This window comes from Mustelus asterias, chromosome 12, assembly GCF_964213995.1.
Source record: "Mustelus asterias chromosome 12, sMusAst1.hap1.1, whole genome shotgun sequence".
In the NCBI taxonomy this organism is placed as follows: Eukaryota; Metazoa; Chordata; class Chondrichthyes; order Carcharhiniformes; family Triakidae; genus Mustelus; species Mustelus asterias.
The window spans coordinates 29183481-29199131 of record NC_135812.1 but is presented as its reverse complement, the minus strand read 5'-3'; the positions used below and the strand labels follow the sequence as shown (position 1 = coordinate 29199131).

The following is a 15651-nucleotide window of genomic DNA, read 5'->3' as shown; positions in this document are numbered from 1 at the left end:
CAAGTCAGCTCAGCTCTCCATAGGCATTGCAGCCACTCCCACTGGGCATGCGCGCCGCTGCTGGACTACAAGTCCCAGAATGCCCGGGCCGGGCGGGGCATGCGCAGTGCGGGCCAGGCGGTATGTTGTTTGTTACAGTGTAACCAGCTGGCGGGGCTACAGTGATACTGCTGGGATCATCATTCTGCATGCTGATACAGCACTGCCTTTCTCCCACCCAACCTCCTCCTCGCTCTCTCCCCTTCTCTAATCTCACTGCCTCCTCCCAAGGAACTTTTTTTTTGGGGGGGAAAAAAAAGCCATTATTTGCAGATCAAGTAGGAATCATATAAGGAAGGGTGTGCTGGCAGGCTTTTTTAGATGGTCCACAAATGAGAAGGAGGAAAAGATGGAGTTGCACATCTTAGAACACAGACTGAAAGTGGCAAGTATAGCCAAGGACGGTATCCAGTTGTTTACCCATGGATTAATAAAACTTGCTTTCCTGCCTTCAAAGACAAGGTAAGTGCATGGGGCTTTTGGAGGGTGATGTGGGTGGATAGAGAGAGAGAGAGAGGGGGGTGGGGAAGGAACACAAAAGGCAATTGAGACTCTTTACAGTCCTGCCTTTAAATTGAAACTGCGCCGGGGGGGAGAGAAATAAGAGTTATGTCATTGCTTTGAACATTAGGGGGGTTTTTAGTGAGAAGGTAACAGATCTTGATTGGAACTGTTATTTTACAACACCCCCCCCCCCCCCCCCAAAGCCAGCAACCCAGCTATTTAACAGGGCCTGGTGTAATAATCATTGTGAACCCCACAGACAATGTAATGGTAACACAGCGGGAAAGTGGAGTTAAAATGAGACCAGGAAGGATTGGTGTTGGAAATGAAAAAGGGGGACGAGCGATGGTTGTTTTTCTCTGATTCCGGGGAGCTGGAAGCGAGCCGCTGTGAAACAGGGCAGAGAGAGAGAGAGAGAGGGGACACTGAGCACAGAGGGGGACAATATCCAGGCAGCGTTTCATTGAATGCAGAGCTTTCTGGAGAGAAATCTACATTGGATTTAGCAGAGAAAGCAAGGCTTCATTGCAATGACACCTGGATCTCACGCACACAGGCAACCAGAGCTGGGTTCACATGTAGACGGCCCCCACACACCCCCCTTTTTAACAAAAAAAAATCAGAATTTTAAGTGTTTAATTTTTAGATTTTTTTTGTTTAAGACAAATCCAATTGTTTCCCAGGTTTGTGTAGCTCAAAAAGAGTTTCCTCGCCTTTGTTTTCAGAGAGCAGGTCTCATTTGTCTTTTGAAAACTAATAACTTTCAGACATTCTGGGATATTGGCTGGGATTTAGTGGCCAGGCTCTGTGTGTCTGCTTAATTTAAGCCCTGATATTTATACAAATCGCACTGTTTTATTTCGCCAACGTGCTCCTTCTGAGGGTTTATTCCCCCCCCCTTGTTGAAAAATACCATTGCTTGGAGTCGCTCTCTGCTTCCAAGCTCGCCGTGGCGGAACCAAAGATTTAAAACCCTGCCCTTGCTATTTCAGCTTCATGATAATCCCACTGCAGCCGGAAAGTTAAAAGCACTGCACACATTTTTAAACAAAAACCTTTTTTTAAAGCAGCATCTTGCAAGCAAAAAAAAAGATATGATTTGGTTTAGTTTAAACCTTAGAGTTGTGCACAGTGAGCTGCGGTAATTTTGTAAAAGTTTTCTGCCAGCTGCTTTCCTTACATTGCCGGAATCCGCACCATAGTTTTCCAGAAAAACACACACACAAAACAGGCTGACAATCCGGCATTATGGGCTCTGATTCATAGCAAGTGGCTGTCTGGTTTACGTTACTGACTCCCTCTGCATTTTAATGCTGCCCAGTACATCAGTGCAAACTCAAATGCATGAATGTGCACTGAGTCTTGGATAGACTTCTCCCTCCCTGCCCTTTACTTAATCGGTTGAAATAAGCGACATTATGCAGCTCATTTACACTTGCACACAGTATGCTTTGGTGTAGGTTTGAAAAATAGATCCCCTCCCCTCCTCCCCCTTCCCTGCAGTTGGTGTAGGAAGAGGCCAGAACTCGGGGGACGTTTGTGGTTTCAGTAAACTTGAGGCGGAAACCCAGTTTTTTTTTGTAATTTGCAGGAACCAAAAAAAGTAGAGCAGGAGCAGAAAAGGGTTCCCAGCATGGCAGCAGCGGCCAGAGGCTCACTGTCTGTCCACTGCAAGCTTGTGGAAAAGTACAAGATTGAGAGGTGCAGAGAGCAGCAAGCAGGGGATTGCAGTGAATGGTGAGGGGATTGTGAATGTGGAGGAGGGCGTTGAAACAATAACAGCAGTTTTTTTTTTGAAAGCCTGTGAATGATTTGTGATCCTTCTAGAAGAGGTACCACAGTTGTGTGCAGAAAGTATGAAAGATAGGTTAATAATATCAGAATGTAGAGGCAATTGGTAGGCTGGAGTGCACTAGTGCTTTTGAATGTAACTTTTTTATTGTACATAGTGGGCAGTTACTCCATGGCTGATTACACTTGCTCCCCAGTGACAGTATTTTGGGGGGTTGGGGAAATGCTGTACCTTCATCATTTAGTTTGAGCAAACTTATCTTGAGGTGGTAAAAATAAAAAAAGTGACTACATAATAGATGAAAGATAGAGCTCCAGTGGATTGCCAGAAAATCAGATAGGGTGAGGCGATGCGAAGAAAGAAAATTGTGTTTACTGTGCCTTTTTATGACCTCTGAATGTCCCAAAGCACTTCACAGCCAGTGGAGTCACCGTTCCGATGTAAGAAATGCAGCAACCAATTTGCAAGGACCCTCAGACAGCAATGTGGTCACAAGCTTGATGATCTGTTTTAGGGATGTTGGTTGAGGTATCGATATTGGCCACGACACGAGCAATAACGCCCCTGCTCATCTTTGGAGCGTGCCCTGGGGATCTTTTGCACCCATCTGAGAGGGCAGGCAAGGGCCCCGGTTTAATGTCACCTCTGTAAGACAGCACCTTCAACGGTGCAGTGCTCCCTCAATATTGCAGTGTAGAGCCTGTCGAGATTATGTGCACAAATGTGTAGACTGGAACTTGAGCTGTCTGACCCTGAGGCAAGAGTGCTCCCACTGAGCCTTGGCTAGACTTAGAAGCTTCTCTTGCCTAGTAACACACAAGGCAGTCTGGAACAGAATCACTAGTCAGTCACCAGATGATCGAGTTTGAGGGGCACAACTCCACATCAAGCATGGCCGACCAGGAGAGCCCCGCTCTTAGCATCTACTGTAGGCATGTTGGAAGGATTGATAAGCGACCTGTTTGGCCATGTTATCAACACATTTTCTGTTGCCAGCAAGTCCTCGGGTGGGACTTGAACCCAGAATTTCTTCCAGACTTGGCTAGGGAGAAATTAAAGTCTTTTTTTTCCCCAATTGCGGGTGAAATACAAAAAGCAAAAGGTTAGAAATGGAGTTTGAGTTGGAACACAAATACAGACAAGGACAGATAGAGTCTGAGGGGCTGGAGATGGCGAAAGGCTGTTTGGCTGCATGCTGGAGCTGAAGAGAAAGACATGAAAGAATGACATTTGCACAGCACCTTTCATGACCTCAAGATGATTGAAAGTGTTTTACAGCCAATAAAATATTTTTCAAGTGGGTTGCACGGTGGCACAGTGGTTAGCACTGCTGCCTCACAGCACCAGGGACCCGGGTTCAATTCCAGCCTTGGGTCACTGTCTGTGTAGAGTCTGTATGCTCTCCCCGTGTCTGCGTGGATTTCCACCGGGTGTTCCAGTTTCCTCCCACAGTCCAAAGCTGTGTGGGTTAGGTGGATTGGCCATGCTCAATTGCCCCTTAGTGTGCCAAGATGCGTAGCTTAGGGGTTGCATAGTCGGCGCAGACTCAATGGGCCGAATGGCCTCCTTCGGTACTGTAGGAATTCTATTCTATAAATGTAAGTCCGGTTGTAATGTGGCAGCCAAATTACACTCAGCAAATTCCCGCAAAGAGCAAAGAAAAAACAACAGGCCCTTCAGCCCTCCAAGCCTGCGCCGATCATGATGCCTGACTAAACTAAAACCGTAGGCACTTAGGGAATCCGTATCCTTCCATTCCCATCCTATTCATGTATTCGTCTGGTTGCCCCTTAAATGCTGTTATCGTACCTGCTCCCACCACCTCCCAGGCAGCGCGTTCCAGACATTCGCCAGCCTCTGTGTGAAAAAAACACTTGTCTCGCACATCTCCTGTAAACTTTTCCCCACGCACCTTAAACCTATGTCCCCTAGTACTTGACTTTTCTGCCTAGGAAAGAGCATCTGACTATCCACTCTGTCCATGCCACTCATAATCTTGTAGACCTCTATCAGGTCACCCCTCAACCTCTGTTGTTCCAGTGGAAAAAAAAATGAATTTTTCCTCCTCATAGCTAATACCCTCCCAACCAGGCACCAATCTGGTAAACCTCTACTGTACCCTCTCCAAAGCAGTCTGATAATGATCAGGAAATCTGTTGTGATGTTGGTTGAGGGATAAATATTGGCTGGGACAAAGGAGAACACCCCTGCTCTTCTTCCAAATAGTGCCGTGTGATCTTACCCACCCACATCTCAGCCAAAGGACATCACCCCCGCAGTGATCAGTCAGCCGAGACATTTGTGCTGAAAGATTGGGAGTGGGATTTGAACCCACCACCTTCTGACTCAGAGGCAAGAATGCTACTGATTGAGTCACGACTGATTTTTCTGGTGCGGCCCATTTGATGTAAGGGAGGGCCTGACTTAAATTCCATTTTCCCATGATGCAGCACTGTGTGTTCCTGAAGGAAAACAGCCAAGTACCCAGAGCAATGGAAATGCTTTTTTAAAAAAAAAGAATAGCTTGTAATATTTTCCGTTGCACGAGTCATGTGAATTTACATGAAAATGTATATTAAGGTAGCAAAAGGTTTATGTATGTGTGTCTAACTTTAATGAAACCTTTCAAGGTCAGCAAAGTAGTCAGTGCTTCAGTTTTCTGATTCAGAATATGGGTGTGTTTATCATGCATTGGTGATCTGAGTGAGATGCATTATTGTTTTTATTCTGGAATAGAAGGAAGGGACGCTAGTTCTTCCTAGGTTGTGTCGATGGGCAGCACAATGGCACAGTGGTTAGCACTGCTGCCTCACAGCGCCAGGGACCTGGATTTGATCCCAACGTCGGTCACTGTCTGTGTGGAGTCTGCACGTTCTCCCCGTGTCTGTGTGAGTTTCCGCCGGGGTGCTCCGGTTTCCTCCCACAGTCTGAACAATGTGCTGGTTAAGGTGCATTGGCCAGGCTAAATTCTCCCTCAGTATATCCCGGACAGGTGCTGGACTGTGGCGACTGGGGGATAACTTCATTGCAGTGTTAATGTAAGCCTCCTTGTGTGGAAAGGGACGAGTCTCGGGTCAGGTGCAGCAGGGGTGTGTCCAGGCATACAACACGCAGTTACAGTGGGTCACCACAAACACTAATAAAATAAGCTTTAAAAACTGAATTGGATGACATTGCTGTGGCTAGTTGGCCTGCTGTACAGCACAACCTGGATCTAGTTCACTTCAAGAAAAAGAAGAAGCTTGCAGCCAGCCAGTGAGGAGGAGTTCTGTCTTTCCAAAAATCCTTTGTATTGATTCCTCTCTCATAGAGTACAGGGAGAGGTGTGTGGCGCTTACCTCTGGCTCAATAATGATTCAGTCGTTTCGAAGCAAACTTTGTCACTGTCCACGGCATGCATTATTCATGAATCCTATTCACCTGTCAGCAAGAATCAGCTTCGGACCCAAGTAACTCTGAACTCGTTTCTGAATTCCGCTAAATTTGGCAAGTGACTTTTCTCTCCTCACACCCTGGATTCATGATTTAGAAATGCTGATAACTATCTGTGCTTGCAGCATTGTCCCTAATAAATATTCTTTCTTTGTACATTGTCACCCAGTAACTAAAACATATTCTCTGGGGTTTATTTTGTCCAAATTGGTGAGATATTTTCCCCATTGCTATTTTCAATGGTGGAATGACCTGGACACCATTCTATGCCTCTTGTGTATATTTTTATTGTATCTTTTCCTCATCGTGTAGTAGGTTAGCCTGAAAAATGAATGCGAGAGACGTGCTCATTTTATTTTATTTTATTATTGTCACATGTATTGGGTGGGATACAGTGAAAAGTATTGTTTCTTGTGTGCTATACAGACAAAACATACCACTTGGCAAAATGTCTGGCTGGAGATGAATTCCAGAGTTGCTACCAGGTGCCAGGTTCCCTACTCCCCAGAAGCAATTAGTCGAAATATTTGATTTGATTCATTATTGACACATGTATTGGTATTCAGTGAAAAGTATTGTTCCTTGCGCGCTATACAGACAAAGCATACCGTTCACGGAGTACATAGGGGAGAAGGAAAGGAGAGGGTGCAGAATGTAGTGTGACAGTCACAGCTAGGGTGTAGAGAAAGATCAACTTAATGCGAGGTAGGTCCATTCATAAGTCTGAGGGTAGCAGGGAAGAAGCTGCTTTTGAGCTGGTTGGTACATGTTTTCAGACTTTTGTATCTTTTTACCAGATGGAAGAAGGTGGAAGAGAGTACGTCTGGGGTGTGTGGGGTCCTTGATTATGCTGTCTGCTTTCCCGAGGCAGCGGGAAATGTAGACAGAGTGAACGAGACTGGTTTGCGTGATGGACTGGGCTACGTTCACGACCCTTTGTAGTTTCTTGCGCTATGGCAATATTGTCCAAGTATTTTGTGCCAAAGCACATTTCACTATGAAACATTGATGTAAGCACTGACAGTGCTAGAAATAGCATCTGTGTCATATTAACCAAAACCAAATCAGTTTTTTATAGGCATATGTATTTTGCTCTTATGACATTTAAATTCATAACTTCGTAACCTTTAAAGTCAACACTTTAAGTAGCAGACTTTGTTGCAATCATTGCTTATGCCCAGATTAAATAGGGTACCATTGGTATGAAGGAAACAAGAATAGAAAATCATTAACTGCTTCTCAGACCTTTTATTACAGTAGCAATCTTTTGTCTTTATTGCTTCAAAACTTTCCTGTTTGTTTAAGGAACTCTTATAAACAACATTGCTTTTTATTGTTTTATTTGCTCCATAATTATTCCCCGGGCATGGCAATTTAGGCTTGGAAGGATTCTATCACCTTGGTAATGTGTTCACCTTGCATTTCAAATGAAAGAAGAAAAACCTTTGAGGTGCCCTGCAAGTTAACCCCCCCGCGTTTGCACTGTCCTCCATTAGGTGAACCCAGTTTAGACCCTGTTGAGACTGCTCCTTGTTTGAAGCTACCTTTAGTCTGGCCACCACCCATTTACACTGCTTCAGCCTGCCTTTGAAGGGACACATTTCTTCATGTGTCATGTTGTTACTTGCCAGCTGTAGTGCATCTCCGCAAGCCTTTGTTACCTGACCCTCAAAAGCTCAATACAACTCAGTTATTTTCCCCTAAAATAGAATCAAAATACTGCGGTCACTGGCAATCTTGAAATATAAACAGAAAGTGCTGGAAATACTTGCACTGTTCTTCTGAGGGGTGGCACAGTGGTTAGCACAGCTGCCTCACAGCGCCAGGGATTCGGGTTCAATTCCAGGTTTGGGTCACTGTCTGTGTAGAGTTTGCACGTTCTCCCTGTGTCTGCTTGGGTTTCCTCTGGTGCTCCGGTTTCCTCCCACAGTCTGAAAGACGTGCTGGTTAGGTGCATGGCCATGCTAAATTCTCCCTCAATGTACCTGAACAGGTGCCAGAGTGTGGTGACTGGGGGATTTTCACAGTAACCTCATTGCAGTGTTAATGTAAGCCTACTTGTGACACTAATAAATAAACTTTAACTTTACATTGGACTCAAAGCGTTAACCCTGTTTCTCTTCACACACGATGCCAGACCTGCGGAGTATTTCCAGCGCAATCTGTTTTTATTTCAGTTATTTTTACATCTGTTTGTTATTGTCTGTTTGTTATTTTGTGGATCTTGAGGTTACAGATTTATTTATCCATTCATGGGACATGGACCGACCTGGCTGGGCTTGCACTTATTGCCCATCCTTAATTCCCCTCGAGAAGGTGGTGATGAGCTGCCTTCTTGAATCGCTGCAGTCCCTGAGCTGTAGGAACACCCACAGTGCTGTTAGGAGGGGAGTGAAGGAACAGCAATATATTTCCAAGTCAGGATAGTGCGTGGCTTGGTGGGAAACCTGCTGGTGGACTTCACTTAATATCATTTCGTGATTGGTGGAGAAATTTGGTTACACGTGCCTGTTAGTTAGCTGCAAATTAACAGGAAAATGGAGTTAATCTCTATGTGAAGCATCTGTGTGACCCACTAATAGAAAGCTCTTTAACACCTCCGTGCTGAGTCAGTGACCAAACTATTTATGGTGGTCACGATTTAAACTAGTGCTGCTGATTTAAGACTGACCTCAGGAGAAGTTTTTAAAACTTTTCTCCCCTTTATTAATCCCCTCCATCTGCAGCACACTCGGAGCTAATTTTTAATCCCGACAGTCAGGGAATGTCGATGAGGGCACCCCGGTTTGAGTGTTGTTGTCCCGTTTCTCTGAGACGTGCTTCCTGTCTGTTGCTGCTTTCAGCAGAGTGCTGAAATTAAAGAAGGAGAGAGTTTTTCTTTATCTATTAGTTTCACAAGTAAGGCTTACATTAACACTGCAATGAAGTTACTGTGAAAATCCCCTCGTCGCCACACTCCGTCACCTGTTCGGATCAATGCACCTAACCATAAGTTTGCATTTATATTGGCACTTTTCATGATTTTGGGATGTCCCAGCTGCCAATGAAGTATTTTTAGAGTGTTGGCCGTTGTGTAATCGAGTAAAACGTGGCAGCCAGTTGACACACAGCAAGATCCCACAAACAGCCATTGGCCGAAGGTTTGACAGATAAGTATTGAGCATTCAATCAAGAGGACAGAGGGGCTTCGGTTTACTGCCTCACCTGAAAAGTGGCACCCACGCTGGTATCTCTACTGAAATCATTGAGGCCATTGGCCCATCAAGGCCATGCTGGCTCCCTGTGAACCAATCCGGTCAGTCCCATTCCCCCAATGCCCCCACTCATCGGGTCAATTCCTTCAAGCTCCCATTCCATTTTAAAAAAAATCATTGGTTGTTTCCGTTTCCGACACCCGCAGGGAGGGGCAGTGAGCTCCAGGCCATCATTGCTCGCTGTGTAAACCGAGTTCTTCCCAGCATTCCCCTCCTCCCACATTCCTTGCCCAAAATCTACGTCCCATAGCCCTTGTGCAGCTAGCTAATGGGAAGGTGTTTTCCTGGTCTATCCTGACATAATCTTGTCCATCTCTATCAAACCTCCCCTCAATCTCCTTTGTCCCAGTCTGTTCAACCCAACCTTGTAACTAAAACCTCCAGTGTCAGCCATGATCGTATGCTTAAGTCAGGGGCGCTGGGGTGGGGGGTTGAACCCACAACCTTTTGATTTGGGCGAGAATGCTACCAACTGAGCCACAGCTGATGTGGATTAGCTTTCAGTGCTGTCCCACCCCAAGCAAACCTGACATTTGACCCCCAGTTGCTTGGTGCCAAATAACTGGGGCACTCCATTCCAAGCAGCCCCTTGATAAAGCTAAAATAAAAAGTAGCAAAGCCAAACAACGACCTCAAAAAAAAACCTGACAAAGCATGTGTAAAGTTGACAGCTGAAGAATGACCCAGACAAATGAGGACAAGTAGTTGCACGGGCTCTGTAACTAAAATGAGAAATGTACACAAGACACTTACACAGAACGTAAGCACAAGGAGCCTGGGGAGGAATGCCGAAGGCGCAACATAGTTGGGAACTTTCGATTAAGAATGATGCACTTGATTGATTTTAAACAAGCATTGCAAAGTCTTTTCTGTAATCAAAATAAAATGACCTTTGGGCTCTCAGCAACCACTTGCCTACATTCAAGTTGTACAGAGCGTAGGTTAGGCCACAGCTGGAGTACTGTGTGCAGTTCTGGTCACCTCACCTTTAGGAAGGGTGTGATTGCACTAGAGGGGGTACAGAGGAGATTCACCACGATGTTGCCTGGGATGGAGCATTTGAGCTATAAGGAGAGATTGCATAGGCTTGGATTGTTTTCTTTGGAACAGAGAAGGCGAGGGGGAAATGATTGAAGTGTATAATTTTATGAGGTGTATGGACAGAGTGAAGAGGAAGCAGATGTTCCCCTTGGTTGAGGGGTCAATCACAAAGGAGGCGGAGTTTTAGCGTAAGGGGCAGGAGATTCCGAGGTTAATTTGAGAAAAAGCTTTTTCACTCAGGAGGCAGTGAGAATCTGGAATGCACTGCCTGGGGAGATAGTGGAGGCCAGAAAGCTTGCAACCTTTAAAAAAAGTATTTGGATGAGCACCTGAAATATCATAACATTCAGGATGTGGCGATGCCGGCGTTGGACTGGGGTAAGCACAGTAAGAAGTCTCAACACCAGGTTAAAATCCAACAGGTTTATTTGGAATCACGAGCTTTCGGAACGCTGCTCCTTCATCAGGTGAGTGGCCACTCACCTGATGAAGGAGCAGCGCTCCAAAAGCTCGTGATTCCAAATAAACCTGTGTAACATTCAGGGATATGGGACAAGTACAGGAAAATGGGATTAGCACGCCTTTAGTGGCAGTTATTGTCAATGCAGACTCGACGGGCCTTTTCTGCACTGTACGACTTAAGTTCCACCACCCCACAAAGGCTTCCGCACCCACCCCACCTCTGGACAGGATTCTCAGGAATGACTACTCCCCAGACCAACTCCCCAACCTTCTAGTGAGTGCTGCAGTTTGTGTCTTTGAGTCAGGTGGTCAGTGCATTGGTAGGAGAGAAGGATGTAATTAACACGAATTTGAGTTGAGATAGCAAATGCTGATCTAGCCCCCAAAGTACTGCCTGCCGCTACAAAACACTGACAGTTGGCATGACTTTAGCTATAAGACCACCACGGCTTCACACGTGGAATCTTTTAATTGTTTGTTAAAATCTGCTGAGCCAACTCCCATGACAAAATGTTTAGTAATGCAGTGTACAGCAAATTTCGAGGGCTTTAACGTTTGAATAGGCCTGGTTGCAGTAACTGTGATCCACGAAGATTGCATTTGTAATTTGGAATGGAGTAGGCCTCGAGTGAAAGGGGAGGTTTTTTTTTTCTAATCCTCCCACTGGAAAGAGGTTTTGTTCAATCACTACATAAACGTCCTTTGTGTCAGCCTGTGGGTGAGGAGATGGCACCTGTGCTCTGAGTCAGAAGACTGTGGCTGGAGCACAAAACCTAGACTACTCCAGTGTAGTGCTGAGGAACTGCCGCACGGTCGGAGGTGCTCCCCCTCTGACGAGACGTTAAACAGAGACCACAGAGCTTGCCTGCCAAGGGTAGCCAATTACGATGATTTAAAGGCTGTCAGAGGCCACTGGAATTTATCAGTCAGCCTCTGTACCCCTGGTGGCGCCAGGTAACAGGCCAGCTGTCTGGAGGCAGCCTTCTGGTGGAAGACTTTAGGGGCCAGCACTCCTAGCAGGCTTTGAGGCCTACCCCCAGCACCAATCCATCTGACCACAACTGTTGCTGCAGGCAGCCCAATGGAAGATTTATCATTTTTATTTAATGTTTTAAAAAGTGTCTACGTGGGTTTCCTCCGGGTGCTCCAGTTTCCTCCCACAGTCCGAAAGACGTGCTGGTTGGGTGCATTGGCCATGTTAAATTCTCCCTCCGTGTACCTGAACAGGCGCCAGACTGCGGCAACTAGGGGATTTTCACAGTAACTTAATTGCAGTGTTAATGTAAGCCTGCTTGTGACAATAACAAATAAAAACTTAAATTGGCCCTCCAGCTTGAGAAGTCCATCCATCCTCCTTAATTGGATGCCACTAATTGGTCAATTCTAGGCAAATCACAACTGGGTAACTGTTCCCCTCACAGTGCAAGCATCTGAGCCCCAGTTTGATCCTCTGTCTCGAAGTGTGCAGGAAAATGTCCGCACTCCCAACTGTCCCTCTCTGGTGATCCCATTACAGTATTCTGAAGAAGAGTAGGGGAATTCTCCACAGGCCTGTCCAATATTCATCCCTCAACTCGCATCACTAAAACAGATTACGTAGCTATGATCGGATTGCTGTTTGTGGCATCTTGCTGTTCACAAATTGGCTGTTACGTTTCCTACGTCACAATAATGACTACACTTCAGTGGTGTCTTGGGACCAGTATGAACTCCAGAAATGCAAGTTGTTTTCTTCCAAACGTAAGAATTGACCAAGCTGGGCGGGAGGGGATTTGGGAGGGGAGCGACAGTGCATGTAAACTATCACAATAATACTAAATCACTAATTTCCTGAGAACCTTGGCGGAGGAAACAGTGCTGACGTTAGGTTAAGGAGGGCCAGATGTCCGTGAATGGATCAGAAGGGCCAGCAGCAACATGTCAAAGGTGTAAAGGTGCACAAAACAGATCAGAAAACAAAATGCTTCAAAGGGGGGAGAACCCAACATCTGAGGAGAGGAAAGAAAGTTTCTCACTTCGTGGGGAACCTCTTTGTTAAGGTAGTCAGTATCTGAAACGGTAGTTTATCTTTTCTGTTTAACAGTTGCTGGCAGACCAAGGCCTGTCAGTGTTTTCTGTTTTTATTTCAGATTTATATTTGCAATGCCTGTTGCTCCAAATGTAAAGAGTACAATGTTGGGAGTTCAGATAATCAGGGTTTGGACATGAGATTATTACAAGCGATGTTAGCTCTGTGGGTAATGACTGACTGTTTGAAATACTGTTCCATAGAGCAATCCTATATTTAAAAAGAACACTTTGCACACTAAGGCGCACTTTAGAGGATCTTGTGTCACCTAGATTACATGCAAGCAGTGGTTAGTGTGTACTGCATAATGTCACTAGCCTGGTTGGTCTGTCCACTCTGTGAATGGTGTTGTGTATTGATGGTTCCCTCACTGACCCCCAGTCTCCGCAGAATGTGTCTAAAAATTTGAATTTTTAAATTCATTCTTGAGATGTGGGTGTCGCGGGCAAAGCTAGCTTTTGTTCCTGCCTTCTTAGAATCATAGAGCAATACATCACGGAAACAGGCCCTTTGGCCCAACTGGTCCATGCTGACCATGGTGTCCTCCCAGCTAGTCCCAATTGCCTGTGTTTGGCCCACGTCCCTCTAACCCTTTCCCATCCATGTACTTAGCAACATTTAAAAAGCAGTCGGCTATTGTACCTGCCTCAACCATTTTCTTTGTCAGTTCATTCCATATACGCACCACCCTCTGCGTGAAGAAGTTGCCCCTCAGGTCCCTTTTAAATATTTTCCCCCTCACCTTAAACCTATGTCCTCCTAGTTTTCAATTCCCCTCCCCTGGGAAAAAGACAATGTGCGTTCATCTTATCTACGCCCCTCATGATTTTATACACCTCAATAAGGTCACCCCTCATTCTCCTACGTTCCAAGGAATAAAGTTCTAGCCTCGCCAACCTCTCACTATAACTCAGCGCTACACTTCATCTGGGCCTGGATTATCGCCGGGACAGGTTGGGGCTCGAGTTCCGATTCCCAGACTCACAAACCCATTTCCAGAGTTTCTAATTTTCAGGAGTGCCTTTTGATGGTGCGGACAGGTTTGGATCTGGAGCTCGCATCGTGCATTCTTGACCTGGCTGGCTCCATCGCGGGGACAGGCGTGTCCGAGTACTCTGCAGTTTTCCTGGAGCTTTTCGAAGAGTGGAGGCACATGGCGCCTCAGAGGCGCCGGAAACCACAGGCTTGTACTTTTGTGACGATGAGAAAGCCTCACCGTCATTGCAAAAGTAGCGGAGGAAGCAGAAATGTGGAAGTCCCCCCCCCCCACACAAAAAGGCACCTACTATTTTTGAGGGGTGGGATTTGCTTGTAGGTGGTTTGAGGAGCAACTGCCCCCAGAAATGTCTGATTTTCATTACCAAGAGTGGACGTGATGGCCGGAATTTTTGACCGTTCACGCCAGCGGAATTTTCCCATTATGCTGCAGTGAATGGAGATTTGACTTATCGTCAAATTCTTCGTCTTTACTGCAGTGGGAGCGTGAGGTGAATGGGCGGTAAGATCGTGCCCGATGTGAGCAAGTTGAACTTGATAGGAGCAGGTCTGTGTTTGCGGAGCCGTTCAGAGGGGTGAGGTACCTTTTTGGAGAGATTTGATTTGATTTATTATTATCACATGTATTAGCATACAGTGAAAAGTATTGTTTCTTGCACGCAGTGCAGACAAAGCATACCGTTCATAGAGCAGGAAAGGAGAGGGTGCAGAATGTAGTGTTACAATCATAGCTAGGGCTTAGAGAAAGATCGACTTAATGCAAGGTAAGTCCATTCAAAAGTCTGACAGCAGCAGGGAAGAAGCTGTTCTTGAGTCGGTTGGTACGTGACCTCAGACTTTTGTATCTTTTTCCCGATGGAGGAAGGTGGAAGAGAGTCTGTCTGGGGTGCTTTTTCGAGGTAGCGGGAAGTGTAGACAGAGTCAATGGATGGGAGGCTGGTTTGCGTGATGGACTGGGCTTCGTTCATGACCCTTTGTTGTTTATTGCGGTCTTGGGCAGAGCAGGAACCATACCCAGCTGTGATACAACTAGAAAGAATGCTTTCTATGGTGCATCTGTAAAGGTTGGTGAGAGTCACAGAGGGCATGCAAAATTTCCTTAGTCTCCTGAGAAAGTAGAGACGTTGGTGGATTTTCTTAAATATAGCATTGGCATGGAGGGACCAGGACAGGTTGGTGATCTGGACACCTAGAAACATGAAGCTCTCGGCCATTTCTACTTTGTCCCCATTGGTGTAGACAGGGGCATGTCCTGCACTAGGCTTCCTGAAGTCGATGACTATCTCCTTCATTTTGTTGACATTGAGGGAGAGATTATTGTCATCGCACCAGTTCACCAGGTTATCTCTTTCCTGTACTCTGTCTCGTCATTGTTTGAGATCTGACCCACTATGGTGGTGTCATCAGCAAACTTGAAAATCGAATTGATGGGGAATTTGGTGCCACAGTCTTTGGGACATGGTCATGGAACACTTTTAGGGGAGGTAAGCAGCCTTTCGGGAGAGGTATGGTGCCCTTTGGAATTGTTAAAAGTGGACATGAATGTGCATTTAAAAAATGCATCAACTCATTGGAACGGACGAGACGAATTGTCAAGCTGTCTTTATTTATTCTTTGATGGTATATGGATGTCACTGGCTAGATTTGTTGCCCATCCGCATTTGTCCTTGAACTGAATGGCTTGCTAGGCTATTTCAGGGAATAGATAAGAGTCAACCACATTACTGTAGCTCTTGATTCCGAGGTGAGGTAGGCCAGACCAGGTTAGGACAGCAAACTTCCTCCCCCAGAAGCTATTAGTGTACCAGATGGGGTTTTGACAATTCATGATGGTTTCATGATCATCATTACTGAGAGTAACTTTATATTCCAGATATATTAATTTAATTTAAATTCCACCAGCTGCCGTGGTGGGATTTGAGCCCATATCTTCCGAGAATTAGCCCGGGTCTCTGGATTATTAGTCTAGTGATGTTACCACTACACCACCATCTTTCCAATGCCATGGCATTTAAACTCCTGCCCTTTAAAGCTTTGAAAAAACTGTGCGAAGTGTTTTTAAA

The 15651-nt window shown here is 45.7% G+C and overlaps 1 protein-coding gene across 1 annotated transcript in view; it reads left to right on the top strand.

Moving 5' to 3' along the window:
• Nucleotides 1-206: 206 nt before the first annotated feature.
• LOC144501346 (cytosolic arginine sensor for mTORC1 subunit 2) overlaps nucleotides 207-15651 on the top strand; it is a 220731-nt gene continuing 205286 nt past the window's right edge. Inside the window, exon 1 of the mRNA XM_078224984.1 lies at nucleotides 207-501. Coding sequence (XP_078081110.1) covers nucleotides 389-501 — 113 coding nt within the window. The 5' untranslated portion in view covers nucleotides 207-388. The remainder of the gene's footprint in view (nucleotides 502-15651) is intronic.